The sequence below is a fragment of the Channa argus genome, chromosome 19, assembly GCF_033026475.1.
Source record: "Channa argus isolate prfri chromosome 19, Channa argus male v1.0, whole genome shotgun sequence".
Taxonomy (NCBI): Eukaryota; Metazoa; Chordata; class Actinopteri; order Anabantiformes; family Channidae; genus Channa; species Channa argus.
This window is the reverse complement of record NC_090215.1, coordinates 11874170-11892340: the sequence shown is the minus strand read 5'-3', so window position 1 is coordinate 11892340 and position 18171 is coordinate 11874170. Positions and strand designations below refer to the sequence as shown.

The following is an 18171-nucleotide window of genomic DNA, read 5'->3' as shown; positions in this document are numbered from 1 at the left end:
AACTTAGACATACAACCATAACCGAAGCAGAAACAAACACCCATATGTCATCTTTGATGCACTGGCAAAGATCCAGTCCACCACATCCATAGAGGGGAAAAAATCTATTTCTCCCTAGGCTTGGGGTCAGGAGTTAAATATTTTCTGCATAGGCAATCCGTTCTTTCCGCCTCACTATTTATAGCGCAGGCAGAAACAGCTGAGCTGACTGCAGTGATGTCACTTGTGCTGATGGAATGCTTTGTTCCACAGCGTGTGCGCATGCCACCTGGGTCTGTGCGAGCTGCGAGGGGAAGCTCGATGCGGAAGCCAAGATGGCTGACAGTTGCCCCATTTTTTAAAAGATTAAAAAAAATAAAAAATAAAAAAAACATCACTATCTCATTGAGCCAGCCTTTCACTGGCCTCAGCTACACTGCATAAACCTACAGAAGCGTTGATTTCTCTGTCATGGTTCTGTGTGGTAATGTCATAAATGGTATTGGTATTTGTGGCTGCCATCTAGAGCTGAAGGCTCATGCCAAAGTAGGGTAGCATCAGGGTAACCGCACGCTGCAGCTAAATAGGAAGAAATACCACGCAGGGATTTAAGCATTTACCTGCTTGTCGCTCCGTGCATAAGGTGCATATGGTTGAGGCATTGAGGAAGTACTATACCCATATATATTTTTAGTAAGCCTTTGGGCTCCTTTCAGTGTCCCTAAAAAGAGCATGGTTGCCTGGCAACCATTATTGTTGCCATGGAGATTCATGTGTTGGCAGCTGCTGCAATCAGCATTAACTCAAGGCACATATTCTCATTCCGATAGTCAGGCAATGGGAAGGCAACTAGGACACACAGTCAGAGAGGGATAGTAATCTGTGTGAAACATATGCTCATCCATTACTCGCTGCATTAATACAATTATATCTAAAAGAAATTTATGGCTGTGCTTTGGTGCAATGATCACATTGCAGGCTGAGGCATAAAATTCCACCTCATCACAGATCCCCACTTTCATTTAATAAATGGCAGCAGGCTGTAACACAATTGAAAACAATGTCATTTTGTCTCTGACATAAACGTATCTGTTAAAAAATGCTTCTATTTAGAGTCACATTACAGATTAGATATTGAATATTCTATTTTTCTTTGAAAGCATCAAGGGGACAAAATGTGAAAAGCTACTCATACTTTGCTTTTGTAAATGTTATTAAGAAAAACACAGTGTCCCTGCTGTGAAATGCATGCACAGCATATAAAAATTGCACATTTGACACTGTATTGGACACTATGCACAATCTGAGACGGGAAGGGTTATGCTTGGTGAGGATTTTCAGACTAACCTCAATATTTTCAGTAGCTCTTTGTTAGCTGCTGCCGTTTCATTTCAACCTGTTGGGGGATAAGTGATATTTACCTCTTCCCATTCTTCATGCGGGCATGCGTCCATGCCCACTGGAACAATTGCAGTCCTGCTGAGAGTAGACATGTACAGAAATCATAAAGTAGCTATTTCCTCTCTGCATTTTTTTCCGTGCAGGGCCCAGCTCTCTCTGTCACTTCACTGTTGACAACACAGAGCTATGTGGGGATAAAGAGACAGAGAAAAACAATAACAGACCCATTGACCCCCATTTCACAAACCTTGGGGGTATGGGAGAAATCCACTTACAAGGCTGCAACAGACCTGCTGATTGGGCCTCAATAGGCTCTCTATTAGTGGAAGTGCAGCGGAAGGTCCTGACTACTGCCATTTCTGAGCAAGGATGCTTCTCTAACTGATGGTGCAGATTTACATCTAACCTCTTGTGCATCTTGAGTGAGACGACAGTGCTAAACTGTATCTCAAATTAGAGAGACAATTGGATAAGCGTGGAATGCAGTTATTGAACTATACATTAATCTACACTGGCCCTTGTAAAATCAGTGATCTGATCAAATCACTCCTGCTGCATCTGGCAAAGCTTTGCAAGGCAACAGTGCTGGAAAACAAGTAAATAGAGCAACACAATTTCCAGAAGCATGGGCATCTGTGTCCAGATTAAATGTATCCACTTATTTAATGTGATTAATGCTTCAGCAGTGTTCAGAGTATGAATTTAAAAACATGTATCTTCCTGAAATATATCAAGATGATGCTTCCTTTTTTAAATTTATGTTAAAGCCCAAGTTTCTCCTTTCAGCACACCAACCCTCAGGGGAAAATCTTCACTCAAAAGAAAATCTTGAGTTAATGATTCAGTTAGTTTTCCCTTTAATTGGCCTATAGAAGGGAGACATGGCTTTAGGAGTCAGATGTGATGTCTCCTAGCGTAAGTATTAGAATGGAAGCTCACCTTGCTTTCTCTGGATGCTGCTGGTTGACATTTAACATCACAGGGAGAGGGGAGGTGGAGAGCCAGGTGCCCTACAAGCACATTTGACCCCCTGCTAATGTCAGAGGGGGAAGGCCCCACACACCCATCCTCGTTTCACTCAAACAAAACACCACAAGGGCACATAGTACAAAGTATTAGTAATTACTGGCAGGATTCAGTTTCCTGTTAGAAATCTTTATGTGGAGAGAGGTTAAATCCATCCAAGATATCATACTGTAAATCCTTTTTTAAGGTCTTCACTGCAAAATATGTGGCCAATATATGCTAGGTAGCTCAAAAAAATCATGTGACATTGTGTTTGCAATGTCTTTTAAATGTACCGTAACTAAGACAAAATACTGCCTACACAAAATGACATCTCCAGAGATTCCTTTTTGATACACTAGAGATAAAAAAGTGCACTAAAGCTCTAAAAATATCTCCTCTGACAATACAAACATTTTTAAATGTATATATTTTAACACCAATAAGGCAAAGCTGTATTAAACAAAAAAGGAGTTTATACTGAGTGAAGAACACAATGTCTGTAGAATAAAGGAAGATGCAGACTTTGGAGGACACTACAAACACAGCCAGCAGGCCTGTAACCCAGTGCAGATGACCTGGTTCTGCTTGCACGCAACCATAAAATAACAACTGCTGTTTGGTGTTTGATGTTAGCTTGGGGAGCGTACTGTCCCTGCTCGAGCTATGCAGGCACATGTTACCGTCAGGATTTGTTTGGGGAAAAAAACAGAAAGGAAAAAAATTAAATGAGGTCATGTCCCGAAACAAAGCAGGATCTACATCTACTATGTTGATCTCAAATTCTGGCGTCTATCCATTGCAAGTCAACACAGTGCACTGTAGCCCACATAATTATCTGTTTTAGAAATCAAGATTACACAAGAGCTCATCTTAATATTGGATGCCTAAAAACTGATATTCCAGATGCTTTTTTATGTAGAGATTTTAGAAAACATGTTGCATGTTTACAGAAAGGAGTGAAATACAATGACTTGAGATGAAAAAAATAAAATAAAAAATAAAAAACTCATACTTACTTTCATACCAACCTATTGATGGCAGATTTAATGATACTGTACCATCATGGTTTCCATAACAACCACATAGGCTTTGCTATACAAGCAACCTTTAATGTTTTTACAAATTGATGTATGTTTCAAATTAATTTGGGGTTCTAAAATAGAAAACATGACAATACTAACAGAATGAATACATTTAATTTCTAATCAGTTTAATTCTTAGGAATAGGAATCACTGTCAGCACAAACAGGGAGCAGATGATACATGTTGAAGTTACACTGGCATAATCTGGATGTGGAAGTAAAATAACAGCATCACATTCTGATTATTTTGGGGACACAATTCTATAATAAAATTTTCTAAAATAAAATGTAAAAATCTTTGGAAATATCTAGTATTCCCCTTCTTTCTGAGGAAGTTGCAGGTGCTTCCTGTCTGCGTTCGGGATCTATAAACATAGCATGTTTTGATTTTATCAAATTACTTATTTGAAACTTCCAACATGATTTTTTACTATTGACAGAGCTTCATCAAACCGCTTTTAAGCTTAAGTATGTCAACAAAAGAAAACAAAAAATGCATTAGACCTTAGGGAATATTTTGGGTACTAATATTTCTAAGTTGCTACTTCACCGCTATCAGCAAGGCATTTTTACAGATTTGAAAGGAAAACAATATTAATAATAATTATTACAAAGCAAAAACAAACCCAATATCAAATGAACTATTGTTATTATTGATTCAAATCAAATACCCAATAATCAGAAATTTAAAAAAAATTAACATGCTAATTATAGAATAACCATACTACCTTTTTTTAACTAATTACTGATCAGCTTAAAAAGCAAAATAAATGATCAACATAGCGTTAATTAAAGACATCCCGGTGCTGAAATTCATGCAACTACAGCGTTTGCTTCTGCAGAGCACAGTCTGCAGCTGCCCGGACATTTTCCCACCGACAGAAACATTTTCGTTCCCATTTGGTTCCCAATTCGTTATGTTGCTTCTGAAAAAACATCGTTGCCGATTAGGAAGCTTTTAAGCCCATAAGTGAAATTAATCCAGGTTATTTTGGCCCGGTTCTAAGTGTTATTTAATGTTGAATATAAGTCAATATTGAAGTATTGCGTATCATGTGGCCATGCTGCTGAGGGAGGCCTTCTTTTTAATGCCATGCCAAAAAAAAACAAAAAAAACAAAATATCTTTGGTAGACACAAAACAACATTTCGACAACATGTCGCCTACAGTTGTAGGATTGTACTTGTTTACATGGATTCCCTGTGCAGAAATCTGTGCATATGCACGTCGCTTCGATCCTGCAGTCTCCGAGTGTTTTGATGCAAACCACGAGTTTTCGCTATGATAGTGCACTGCCCCTGACTACATTATTTTATGCAATTTCGTCAGATCGGTTCAGTGCTGTGCAGCCGGTTATACCCCCTTTTGTCCTTTGAGTCGTCTGGTGTGGAGAACAGCAGAAATCCCACTTCAGAGAGCGTGAACGCATATCCAGAGGAGTGAAACACATGGCCGCGGTATGCTTTAATAATAACTCCAAATCCAGCTCTACTTGGCCGGGTGTTTCCATCCGCCGACTGAGTACTGCATTGACCACAACTTCCACAATCAGGCTCCAACTTTTTCAAAGTTCCACCACTGTCCAAATGCTGGAATTTGCTTCTGCGGCAACTACTTGTTTCTTTTTCTTTTTCCTCTCCGACTACTTTTCCCCTTTCCCGCCCCTCTTTCACCCCCTTTTCCCCAACAGCGGGCCCACTGCCTGCCTCTTGATTAATAAATGTTTTTGTGTTTTGAAGTGCGGGACAAAAGCGGGTGGCCTGTGACCCCTAGGAGCCCCGACCTTGTGCAGGTTCATTGTGAGGGGCTGGGAAAGGCTTTTGGACGGAGACCCCAGGCCACTGACCCACACACATCCCAGAGCCCTGCCATTCATGCGAGCACCGCTGCATGTCGCCCCGCAGCTCCCATTGTTTCAGCGGGAACAATAGCTTCACCCCCCTCTCTGTTAGAGAAAAAGCAGCTTTCAAACTTCCCTCTATAGGTAGCCTGATGCAAGTCCCGCCTGACGTCTCCTCTCTTGAAATAAAGAATAAAAATGTTGACAAAACGTTAAGGCTGTTAGTAGTATGTTCACCCATGTTGCATCACACGCCAGTGTTGCATCACTGCACTGACTGGGTTCTTGCAGCCGTCAAAGGCCAAAGCTGTAAGCGAGTGAAACAATAAAACAGTAACTGCGTGTAACTGTGAAAAAGGAGAATGGATGTACTGAGGATGAGATGACAGAAGGAGAGAACTCGAAGAAATAGACCGTGAATAACACCTACAGGCTATTCCGAATGCTGGAATCAGATACAGCCTATATTAATAGACTGGAGGTAGGAGCATTAGCAGGCCTCTGCGTTCCGCCTTGGCTACAGGGTTAGTGAGGCTACTCAAATGACATCATCCATGGGTCCCTGGTTTCGATTGGATCTTTGCCTGGGAGTCAATCACGGCAGGAAGCAAAGGGGGTAGAAACAAGTGCAGGGCGGCCACTTGCTTTAATCAATTACTGCCTTAGTGTTAAATGACCAAGACTCTTTAGACTACGGAGCTGGTGGTACAGAAAGAGCCAAAAAATCACACAAACATTTCATTTTCAACTGACCCTTCCCTGTGTTTAAACATTTGCATTGTCAGGTCTATGGTGCATTGTAAACCGGACAGAAACACAGTTATTGGTGTAAAAGACTCCTCGGTTGATATGGGCAAGCTTCACACACAACTGGACTAACATAGCCTATAGAAATAGAGTTGCAATCCAGCGGCATGATGCGTGAAACTGCAGCGCACTAATGGACCTCTCAAGACAAACGGCATTAAAAGTGATTAATTGTGGCCGGCAAGGCAAAGATCTGAGTATACACACTCCCAGTGTAGAGCTTTCCTAGATTATAGAATACTTATTGCTGCACATATAAACCACAACAGATCTGTAGTATATATAGTGCTCTACTGAACACGGAGAATCAGTTACACGACCACAACATGCATGAAAATAATAATAAATCACACATTTACAACATATAGCGGTTTCTCGAGCGCGCGCGTGATACATTTTCGTGTCAGTATAAGGGAGCGCACATTTGCATGTATAAAAGCCAGTGCGCGGGTGTGCACGTGAGAGGAGAGAGAGCGTGTGTGTGTGTGAGAGAGAGATATTTTACTCATTGTAATGCACAGAACGACCTGCCCTTTTTTGAAAAAAAAAGAGACAGAGAGAGAGAGAGAGAGAGAGAGAGAGAGAGAGAGAGAGAGAGAGAGAGCGCAGCCATGCTTTGCAGAGGCTACAGCTTCTCCCTCATTGGTACTATCAGCTTCTGCCCTAACGGAGTCTGCTTCTCCGCCGCTGCACAGAATAGAACCGGGAATACAAGCGACTGGCTGCATCATGTAAAGATCTCCGGTGCAGCGACGAAGCTAAAATGAAGTGAAAACAGCAGAGTGCGGATAAATATTAGCAGCTGTGTGCTAGGATCCACCATATGGCGTGCACCGTATTAGGGTGAGTATCTAATTGCCTTAGTTTGCTCCAGGTTCGAGCCTTTGCACATATGTTGTTAGAGCCAAAGTGTATTTTGGCTAATTCGTGGGTAAAACCTGATATTTGAAGACACTGAAGAGGGAGGCTGCATCTGTAAACACACAGCGGTCCAGTACGCTTCCCCGTGCACGTCGCACTTGCCATTGTTATTGCGGGCTTTAGGGAATAAACCACTTTAGGAAGAGAGCTAACAACAAAAAGCGACAACACACACCACACAGCCCGCGAATGGTGCATTTTATGTCGACGGTCGCATTATCAATAAGAAGCATAAAGACGTCGGTGGGTTTCTGAGCCACAGCGTTTGCTCACTGCGCGGTGCTTAGGGACAATAGGGTCGTGTTCCGGTCGGTGTCCAGACAGAAACAGAGGGACTGGAAATGTGATAACGTGCCGAGGAAGCTCCAAACGATGGCAGCCGCGAGAGTCGCCCGGTTTACTGGGGATTGGGGACGTTTCCGTCTAAAATGGCGATTCCCTTTGTTTCTGCATCCCTCTCCTCTCTATTCCAGTCGGGAGGCTATGCATTCCAATTACCATATCTGCGAGCCTACGCTTCCTCATCTTCACTACGCTGCGTGTTTTACACAGCAGGCTTTGTTCTTTCATGGTAAAACAGTCGCTGTCATGTGTACAATTGGTCCCAGATATGGTGAGGAGCTCAGACAAGCTCAGATTGGAAGGCAGGTATGCGCCTCCTGACTGTGATCAGACAGCACTGACATCATTTAAATTCAGCCATATATGCAAATCAATAGGCTCTCACTAGTCTGCCTCACTGCAGATTAAACAGGATCATAATTTCATGGATGTGGGAATGGGTTACCCGCCCATTTAACAGGGTATTCACCATGAAAGTAATGTAACCTAAAATATGCAATATGCATATCTAAATTTAGAATGTAGTGTTCCCATTACAGAGTGTGTGCTGGTTATATAATCCCATCATGACAATCAGTTTGTTGAGTGTCATAGATTTGAAGTCGAATTTTAAATCTAACAAACAGGCTGCTTCTCATCTCATCGAGCATTTGTTAAACTAAACTAAACTCACACCAAACACTAGATGATACGAGCATCCCTCCCTCATCCCTGTGCATGTGTGTGTCTGCATTAGAGTGCATGTGCGCATGCTTGTACATGAGTGTGAGTCTGCGTGTGTGTACGTACACGTGTGTTCTCATTTTTAACAGTGCAGTGTTGCATAACCGTTCACAGCCAATTCCAGATTTAGGGCTTCACAGTTTGCGGGACCATTGTTGGCATTTCCTCTGCCGGCCCGTACACACACGCGCAACGCGCAAACACGGACACACGCAGCACAACGACCAATTGCTATTAACACATCTCGGTGATAAACGTTAATACTACGAATGGGAAGTCGTCAATAATCCTCCCAGTTTCAAGGACACAGGGTAGTGGTGAGGAGGACGCTGGGTAATTCAGAGGAACATCTGTTTGCCCGGTGACGTCAACACCCCCCCCCCCCCCCCCTTCCCAACCCCCCCTCATCCCAATCCTCTTGTGCCGAAGGCAGATGCCTCATTTGTTTGGCTGGAGCACCATTAATCCCAAAGTCAGAGAAAAAGACCGGACGGAGAGAGATCAGTCCCATTTAGGCGGTGTCGGTGCTGCACGGTGTCCCGGTCAGTTTGCTGTTAGGAGAGACGCGCGCATGGACGCACACACATACTGCTGTGTTTAGGACACCCGCAGTTACCAAGGCTCTTCTGCTTCCCTGTATGTAATTTGCGGCAGTTTTAACGTGTGACCCCGCAAGTAGAGTCTGCAGGTTTGTGTGTGAGTGCTGGGAGAAAATATGCCAGCGTTATGTGACTAGGAAATCAATTTTCTGGACATGGACACTGCCTTTTTTCAGTTTTATGGATACCAGCAAAACCTTTTTAAATAGGTCAATGTGGAATATCGGATTTTGACGTCTGCAATTCTGAAGTTCATGACGCATTTTGTTTTCCTTTCTTGTAGGTGCATTATGGGACAATGGAGGACTTTTACGCTTTCTGCAGTTTTGGAAAAAGCAGTCAACGGAAACGCATCAAACAGAGTCCTTTTTCGCCCTAAACGACGTGGGATGTATATTCGTTTCGCTTGTTAACCTACCTGCTGGCTGTTTTGAGTTTAAATCAATCCTCTAACACCCTTTTTCTCCAACTGATTTTATTTTTATTTTTGTACAATTTAAGGTAGGCCTGCACAACGACCAGAAGAGGATTTGATCTCTGGACCTGTGGGTGATGCTTGGGAGTTTTTTTTTTTTAACCCTTTTTTGATCCTTTGACATACAGATGCCGTTTTTAGACGCACTAGAAAGGCCTGAAAGGCTGCAAATTAATTTGATAACATTTTTAATTAAGGAAAGATTCGAGTTGTCTGCCCTACATTTCCTACAGTAGAGCGAATGCAGCTGGTGGACGGACACACACACACACAGACGACCGGGTTGTGTCTCTCCGTGTTCACAGCGGACCTTGATTTAATGTCTTACAATTAAGGCACGCGGTGAATGCCAAGAGATGATAATTCATTCTTCTGATGTCTGCAGTGAAGAAACTGATTTTTCTACTACTTACACTGCTCAAGAAAAACTAAAGTGAGGGTTTGCTTCTGTTTCTCAGACTGTAATGCAATAATCCTGTAATGTTTGTTTTCTTTATTTAAGAAAATAAAATTCATACAACAAAACGATTTTCTCTTTATGTGAACACGGTTCTTGTTTATGCTGAAGTGTTGACGTGTGTGAGAGAGTGTGTGTGTCGGTGGGAGCTGTCCATACACAAACACACAGGCTGCCTGAGAGCGCTGTCCACCTTCAGTGGTGCTGAAATCTGCGCAGTACCCATCAGTCTTTTGTTCCAGTAGCCTGCCGTGCAGAAGCGGAGATAGTCCAGCTATTTTACTGTGGTACAAGGATGCAGCACTGGTGCAGGCGACATACCGTACAAATTGTGTTCACTCAGAAAGATACACACAAAAACAAAAGTTTTTTTCAAAAATCCTAATTGTATTTAGACCAAAACTTTATTTCTAAGATTAACGTGGAGATCATTTGCAAACTCAGTGACATTTGTGTCACATTTTTCTGCTGCGGTTGAGCCTGTTTCACGTATTTCTACAAAAACAAATCAAAATAATTAATGTGATCAAGATTTCACCAATTACATCTAAATCACTGGCTTGATTTGAAAGACCAGTGGAGCAGATCTCGTCTAAAAAAAAGTGAACGCAGGGTCCTGGATGTTTTTGTCTTCCAGTTGTGACAAAATAACTTTTTGAAATGGTCATTTTTCGTGGTGAAGCAGGTCCACGTTCGCCTTCCTGCAATAATCCTAAAAGCCACTGCATGACAAGGATATTAAACTATGATTTAGTGCAGCTGCACCTTTTAATTTCGATAAGCACGGTGCACGCTTTGAAAACAGAGGACCATATGGAGACGAATTTGAGCGTCCAAATAAATGAAAATTCAGAGGTTTTGAAACGTTGAACAAAGCCCAGTGGCTGAAAAAGACTTCTGGCATTTACGCCGGATGAAATAAAAATCTTCTCATCTTAGTCTGTCGCCTAGTGGTGTTCAGCGGCGCCGCACTCAACACCAAGCCCCGATGAACACTAATGCCTCCTCTTGGCCTGACGAACAGAATTTTTAAATATATTTGTACGAATAAAAATATCTAAGCTCAAATGGTTTTTAATCGCTGCAATATTTTTGTTTGTTTGTTTGTTTGTTTTTTGCATAAAGACTCGTGTTCCATCTTGCACAGTTTACAGCAGACAATCCGATCTGCATATATAACGTTAGGATGGATAAAAAAAAGGGATCGGGTGAGGGTAGGGGCAGAAGTTCTGCCTTATCCAATAATATCAGCAACTCCTCAGTGTTTTAAGTCTTTATATAATCCAAATACAGTGGAAAAAACAATCCAGCCCCAACCGTTTTCCTAAAGTAAGTAAATAAAATTATTCACACCTTGTCCAAAAAACTACAAGCATGATCCAAAAACCTAACATCTTACTATCAGGTTGTGGCCGACTTTTCAAAGATAAAACTACAACTTGGCAGCATTTAGAAAAAAAAATAGAGAAGGGTGCATGCCATGTCATGAATGTTATACATTGGTGTGTCTTGATCGAGGGAGGGACCCACATGACAAAATTGAAAATGTCATATCAGGACTCCACAGCCTTACAGTCTGGTTTCCACTGATAACCAAAATCTTCAAAGTTGAATGAAATCTGCAAGGCATAGAGCATGTTCATCATGCTCCTGCTCTGAGTTTTCACATCAGAAAACATTGACTGTCCTCTTGTGGTAAAAAGCAGAAAGACGAGGGTGGATGCAAGGTGGGAATGTGGAAACATTCAGGTAAATTACACTGTGATTATTTAATTCTGTTTGACTTACAACTTGCAAAATGAATAAAGTACAATATATTTTTTACTTTTTTAATTAATAGCAGTTTCACATTTATATATTTTTTAAGTCAATAAATCCAGTTGTGTTTTGCAAGTTTAATTCGTGGTTATTGTACTTTCTGTCAGGCTCCTGCGTACAGTGGAATTTTTGAACCTCTTGTGAATTTTCACTGATCTGATCTGATGTCAGTGGTATTGGTTTCCTAAATTTAAACCTGGGGTTCCTTGTGACCTCTTGGACTATTACACACTTTGGTCTTGGTTAGATTCATGTCAGTGGACCTCTAAGGGTGAGGGTAACAGTGGTTTTTATTAATCTGCATTTGCCCTAATCTGCCCGACAGTCGACTGGTGGAGTCTAAACTTTTCAGAAGTTGTTCTATAACCCTTATACAGCATAGGTCCAACACTCTTCTTCTAAAGGTCTTGAGAAGTGTCCTCTTTTTGAGTTTCGACACATTTTTACAAACTTGTCCAGATCAGACTTTAGACTCACACCATATTATTATCCCACATGACTTAATTTCCCCTCCAAACAAATGTAATATTCCTAGAGGTTCACAAACTTTATTAATATACATATTGTTTCTTTTTAGCTAGTTTAAGATCCTGTGTAAAAATCTGATTACATTGTATGTCATATTCATTAACAAATGTAGAAAATATGCAAGAGTTCACAACATTTAAGTTACACCGTGTTCCATCTTGGTTTAAAGTGATGCTTGTTCTCTTTTCTTACACAGTTTTGTCTTTGTGGTCTCTTCATTACCAAATTGCTGACGGTCTGTAGCTGTAATGGCTGTGGCACCCTCCTGCCCCATCTTGTCTCATTAGTTGGACCCGATTGGCCATGAAGGTGTTCTTTTGCTGTCTCAGGATAAAGAGTCTGTCTCTGCCACTCCTTACATCATAACTCTTCAGGTATCCTGCCCCTGATGGCCTCTTATTGAGCCAGAGCAGGGAGCCTGAACATACGTTAATTGAAATATGCTAGAAAAGGGGAAAAACATTGACCTTGAGGGTGTGGAACAAAGTGTTGGTCTTGAATGTTTAAGATGCAACTACAAATGATTACTAAGATTACACCACCTAGATTTTAAGGTACCCCATACTTTAAATGATACAAATAGTTTTATTTGTTATTTATACTGGTATAAAAGAAAACCTCAAAATTTACCACTTAATTAACACATTTCATGTAGAAATTAAGGTCATTACAGGCAAAAGTTGATGCACGTTCTACATTTATTCTTTTAACAATACAACAAGCAGCTTAAATCTTACTGTCAAATATATCTAATGTTAAAATTTAGCACTGATGGTACTTACCAAAAAGGGGATATTAAATCACTGCTAGAAATCAATATGGTTGTGGGTGTTTTTGATATGGCTACATTTTAATTTTCCACGGGAAGGACTTGTCATTCTCCAGGGAGTTGAATTTTTCTTTTTGAACCATAGGAAGTAAAAAATCATGACAGCATGGTGAAATGTTAAGCAAAAACTTACAAACACATAAACTGATCATGGCCAACAGTTATTTAACTCCTCATGCTAAAATAGCATAATAACTTAGTGAATATTTCTACTGATACATGTTCGTTCTGTAAACTCACTTTCTCTATATGATTAAAAGATATACTGATTCTGAACAAGACAACTGTCTTGTTGCTGATGCATTGGAGTGCACAGACCAGAGTATTCTTTACAAAAAATAATTCAAACAAAACCAAATGTAGGTGCCAAGGTACCAATTCAGAGTTTGACAAAAATCCACCACTTCACTCTGGTTTCAAATGCAGAGGTTAATTGTAATCACCAGTAAAGGCAGCACACACACTATGGTGACTTGCCATGGTAACCTCAGATGAAGTAGAGGGAGATTTGGACCTTAATGCGGAGCAACTACAAATATGTTTGGTGGCGGAGCATGTGCTACATTTTTCGTACAAAATGTTGAGGTGAAAAACAATGCTTTCTCTGTTCAAGAGTTGGTAAAATACACTGTGTTGATGCCTGGGTGACATAACCTGTCTGGAAGAGAAAATAGTTCAGGCATAAACAGCCATCAATGTGTTCAGCACCATGGACAACTCCACTGCTCATTGCCTACCCCCCCTCGTTCAACCAAATAGCCCACAAATCTTTCGTAATTCTCTAATGCTTGTTTTCCCATAATTCAGAGCTGTACTGAGAGACTTAGAGGAACATAGAAGAGATGGATTATGAAAATAAAAAAATGAATAGTCTAAAGAAATACAGGCTAAATTAATACATTTTTCACTGGACTCTTCCAGTCTCGCATAGCAATCTCTTTAAGCAGACCTCCAAATACTGTCTGGCGAACACCATGCACTGATCATCACCGGACTAATGTCATCCCTACGGTGACACGTGCACATGGTGGTAGAAGCATCATACTATGTGAGTGCATCTCAGCAACGGTGACAGGGAGACTGGTCAGTATTGAGCAAAGGATGAAAGCAGCCAAATAGACACCAAAAGCCTGCTCCAGAGTGCATGAAATGGTGACACTTCACCTTTCAGCACAACAAATCCTAAAGCACACAGCCAAGACAATGCAAGAGTGGCTTCAGGATAAGTCATTGACGGTCCCTAAGTGGCCTAGTTAAAACCGAGACTTAAATTCCATTGTAAATCTGGGGAGGGTCCCGAAGATGGCGGTGTACAGACAATATCGAATAAAATATTCGAACCTACTGTTGTTTCTGGTCACTTCATTATAGAAAAATTAAGATTTATCTTAAATGTTTGCCACATTCAGAAACAGCAAGTCTTAGAGTGTCGACTGGAATCAAACAGAAACTTAACTTTATTAATTCCATAACATGTGTTTCCTAACGATAGTTTGCCAAAGGAGTTCATAGTGTTAAAGAAAGAACAGTAATAGGGAAGTTATGGAAAATTGCTGGTCTTGGTGACTTTCATTCGGGTTGTATTATACTACACAACCCAGTAGATGGCAGTATGAGCACAAGTAAATGTTTGTCAGAGCACAGAATTGTCATGTGCTAACCTGACAAACTGAGATGGATACAACAACAGTGAAAATAAAATTAATGTTCATTTGGAGCAACAATCGTCAGACTGAAGAGGTGCATGCAGGCAGTAGAAGATGGTATTCACTATGGGTGGTTTCAGAAATAACTGAAAGTCTGTCATGTCAGCTTTGAAAGTTTGGGCTTTTTCAGAATCAAACTGGTTTTGGTGTCACGCATAAAAAATAGAGCCATCTAAATACTGACCAATAGTGGCTGCGTGAAGATTCCCAAACACGCTAAACAAATAATCTCTATGATTTGACCTGTGACAATTGCAATAAAATGCTCCAATATGAAATAAGAGTTTGGTTCAAGACAAATGTTACTTTGAATATCAACTTTTCTCTTTAAACACGCACAAGCGCAAAGATACTGCAGCAGGTAATTTCTTCATCACAGAGCTTTGTGAAAACACCGGTATAAAGAGGATCCTCATGGTGAAACAGGAACAGACAGCGTGCTCTCGGTATTCCTTGTCATCGTTTAAATGTCATTAATTAAACAGTTAACCTGATTGGATAGAGAGGGGGAGAGGGCGTCTCTGTCCCAATGGGCGAATCCTTTTTAATAACTCGCCTCGAGATAATGATGTAAAAAGACTCTGGCGTCTTGTGCGTAACGAGGATCATCGTGGAGATCCGGTGAAGGTGAACCACAGACCGAAAGAGAGAGAGAGAGGCAGGAGAGAGCAGCGCTTATTACATGAGTCTCCTCCTCGTCTCCACACCTCAGCTGACAAATCGAGCGAGGCTGCAACTTCGCCGCTGACACACAACTAAACCCGTCAGGACAAACAGAGGAAGAAACTCGCAGAGACGCTTCAAGAGTTTTCACAAGGTGCCATAGCCTACAATAACGCGCAATCCACACGGTTATGGACAGGAGGATGAACTTGAACGGCGCAGGGGACATTTTTCACAAAACTCTCAGCGCCGTGTCTACTAAAAAAATGGACCCTTTCAGATCGTCGGCCGGCATCGAACTACCAGCCAGAGACCGTCAGTCACCAATCAGCTGTTTTGACCAGAACGACCCAGACCCCATTCAGCCAGGAGGACTGGCAGGAGTTAGAGGGGGACCACTGGGTCTGCCGACCGGATCTTTGTGCGTCAAGTACGGAGAAAGCGCCAGCAGGACCTCGGCAGCGGAAAGCAGCGGCGGAGAGCAAAGTCCCGACGATGACAGTGACGGCAGGTGCGACATGGTCCTTCTGACAGACGGACGGACGGTGCCCGCGGGGAAAGGAGAGGGAGGTAAGAAAACCAAAGAGCAGAAATTACTGAGGCTAAACATCAATGCCAGAGAAAGACGACGGATGCACGATCTAAACGACGCGCTGGATGAGCTCAGGGCGGTCATCCCCTACGCGCACAGCCCGTCAGTACGGAAACTCTCCAAAATTGCCACTTTGCTGCTCGCCAAAAACTACATCCTCATGCAGGCACAGGCACTGGAAGAGATGAGGAGGCTAGTGGCGTATCTCAACCAGGGCCAAGCCATCTCTGCGGCGTCGATACCGGCCACTACAGCCCTTGCTGCTCCGGGCTTGGGCGCGTACGAGCAACCGCCTGGATATCCCTTCCCCACCGGAGTGGCTGCGTCCTCCTGCCCCGATAAATGTGCCCTATTCAACAACGCCACCTCCAGCCTCTGCAAACAGTGCACTGACAAGCCTTAACTGCGTCTGACAAAGACTTAAAAGAAGCACATGAGTGAACAGACACCACTTTTAGGGACACTTTCGGGAGGAAAAACCTGTGAAGCTACTGTTGTTTCGGTCAGTAGGCTAGAGACAATGAAGTAATGCCGATGAATACTTTTATAATATTTACTAAATGCATTCAAAACACGTTTTTTTGTTCAAACAATACTTGATTGTGTATATAAAATCATCCTTAAAGTGCTGGTATGAATGGCAGTGAAGACCAAACACAAGTACAGTAGGCCTGTGTGAGTGGCTGCAAGTGCTGAGTGAGTTGTTGATCACTTGCTCTGTTATGGACCCTTTTGGAGGTTTTGGTGACCTGACAACCTGCGACCTTTTGACTTGAATAGATGGACACCTTCCTGGAGCGTTAGTCCAGCCTCTCTTTCTGCTGCTTCCCCATTGATTTGCGGGTTTTCGTCGATTCACCTAAGAGACTTTTTTTTTTTTTTTGCAGATTGCTTCCTGGTGTAGGCCGGCATTCTTGAGCTCTCTATTGATCACACGGTGTCATAAACACGCAAAAGTTAAATGAAATAGATTATTAGTTAAGTAGTTCAATCGTTCAGATACTTGTGTGCTCATCCAGACAGTTGGTAATAGTTGTGCACGCCTACAGTTCTATCAAGGGGGGTTGTGACATAAGAATTTAGAATAAAAAATTGACAACGTAAATCAAGCATTACCAGGCGTTTCCATGTGTCTTCTGTAATGTATTAATTTGGATATTTTAATCGGATATTTTGCTTGCATTGCACATTGTTGTCCTTTTTTAGTTGTTGTATTTGTTACGTTTTATCTCTCACACAGTGATCGAGGTCTTCAGTTAATCGCGTTGTCAGGCCAGGTTGTGGATTATTGTAGATACCTTAGTTATTATAAGAGCAAAGAGGGCCATTTGTATGTATTTCAGTGTTGAAAAGCTTTATTAAAATATTTTGAACAACAGAAACGCTTCCGATTATTCTAATGTGAAGTGTAGAGGAATCAGAGTGAACCCCCTTTAACTTCTGTTTGCTATCCCAATTTTTTCAATATAAATTTTACATTTTAATGATGTTTTTTTTTGTCCTTTTTAAAAATAAGACCGTCTTGTCTGGGGGTGTTGTAGCTGTTATTTGGAAGTCTCGGATTTCCATCAGGTGTCAAGTACAAAGAAAAAAATCTGTTTTGCTTTTCCAGCAAGTGAAGGCCAAAAGGCGATTATTGGCCAAAGGCAGTAAGAAGATGTTTGTTCTCCACGGAAAGAACAACTAAGGAAAAAAACCAAAAACTGACGACCTTTATTTTGATTATTAAAACAATTTTCATAGCGGTGTGGGTATATGTTAATTCGAAAACAAGTGTGTATGAAAAATGTCGACTGTAATACCTGGCTTCACATAATGGAACACATCGTTAAGGCAATTAGACCTCCAGAATGTGATTAAGCAATGTAATTACGACACTGTTCATTGCCGTAATTTGGTGTCTTTAATCACAACGCAGCCATCAGCTGCACTCCCATCGACTCACCCTTTGTCTTCCTCACTCTGCTGTCCATATCAAAAATGTTAATGACCACCAAACATCAGAAGTCTGAAAAAAATTAACATCTCACATTATCACAATCTGTAAAGGGATCTTTTCAACATTCAGTTTAATCTTCTAAATTTCAAGAAAAGGTGAATTTGGACATTTTGCTTTGGATGTAAGCTTGAAACACTTAGGCCGAAAAATAACAACACTGTATTTTAATTTACGCACGAAAGCTGGACAACGTGGTAAAACACAATCTAAGTGATGTTTGTATAAGATATATTGCATTGTTACTCACTACTACTTACTCACACTTTGTACCATAAAAAGTGAAGCCCATGTTTGCGCTTCTCTGCGATTTCAGCACCATGGACAGAGGCGGCAGAATTTAAAGGAAATATACACTTTTTTCTTCCCACCAGAAGAAATAAAGATCATTTACTGCTAATTTTT

General features: G+C 41.4%; 1 protein-coding gene and 1 long non-coding RNA gene across 2 annotated transcripts; both read left to right on the top strand.

The window, feature by feature from the left end:
- Nucleotides 1-3872: 3872 nt before the first annotated feature.
- LOC137105090 (uncharacterized) lies at nt 3873-9702 on the top strand. Its single transcript, XR_010911771.1, has 2 exons — nt 3873-6960; nt 8986-9702. It is a non-coding gene; the product is annotated as an uncharacterized lncRNA (long non-coding RNA).
- A 5375-nt stretch (nt 9703-15077) lies between these two features.
- Nucleotides 15078-17152, top strand: bhlhe22 (basic helix-loop-helix family, member e22). Its single transcript, XM_067486982.1, has one exon. The coding sequence runs from the start codon at nt 15370-15372 to the stop codon at nt 16171-16173; it is 804 nt and encodes a 267-aa protein (XP_067343083.1). The 5' UTR covers nt 15078-15369; the 3' UTR covers nt 16174-17152.
- Nucleotides 17153-18171: the final 1019 nt, after the last annotated feature.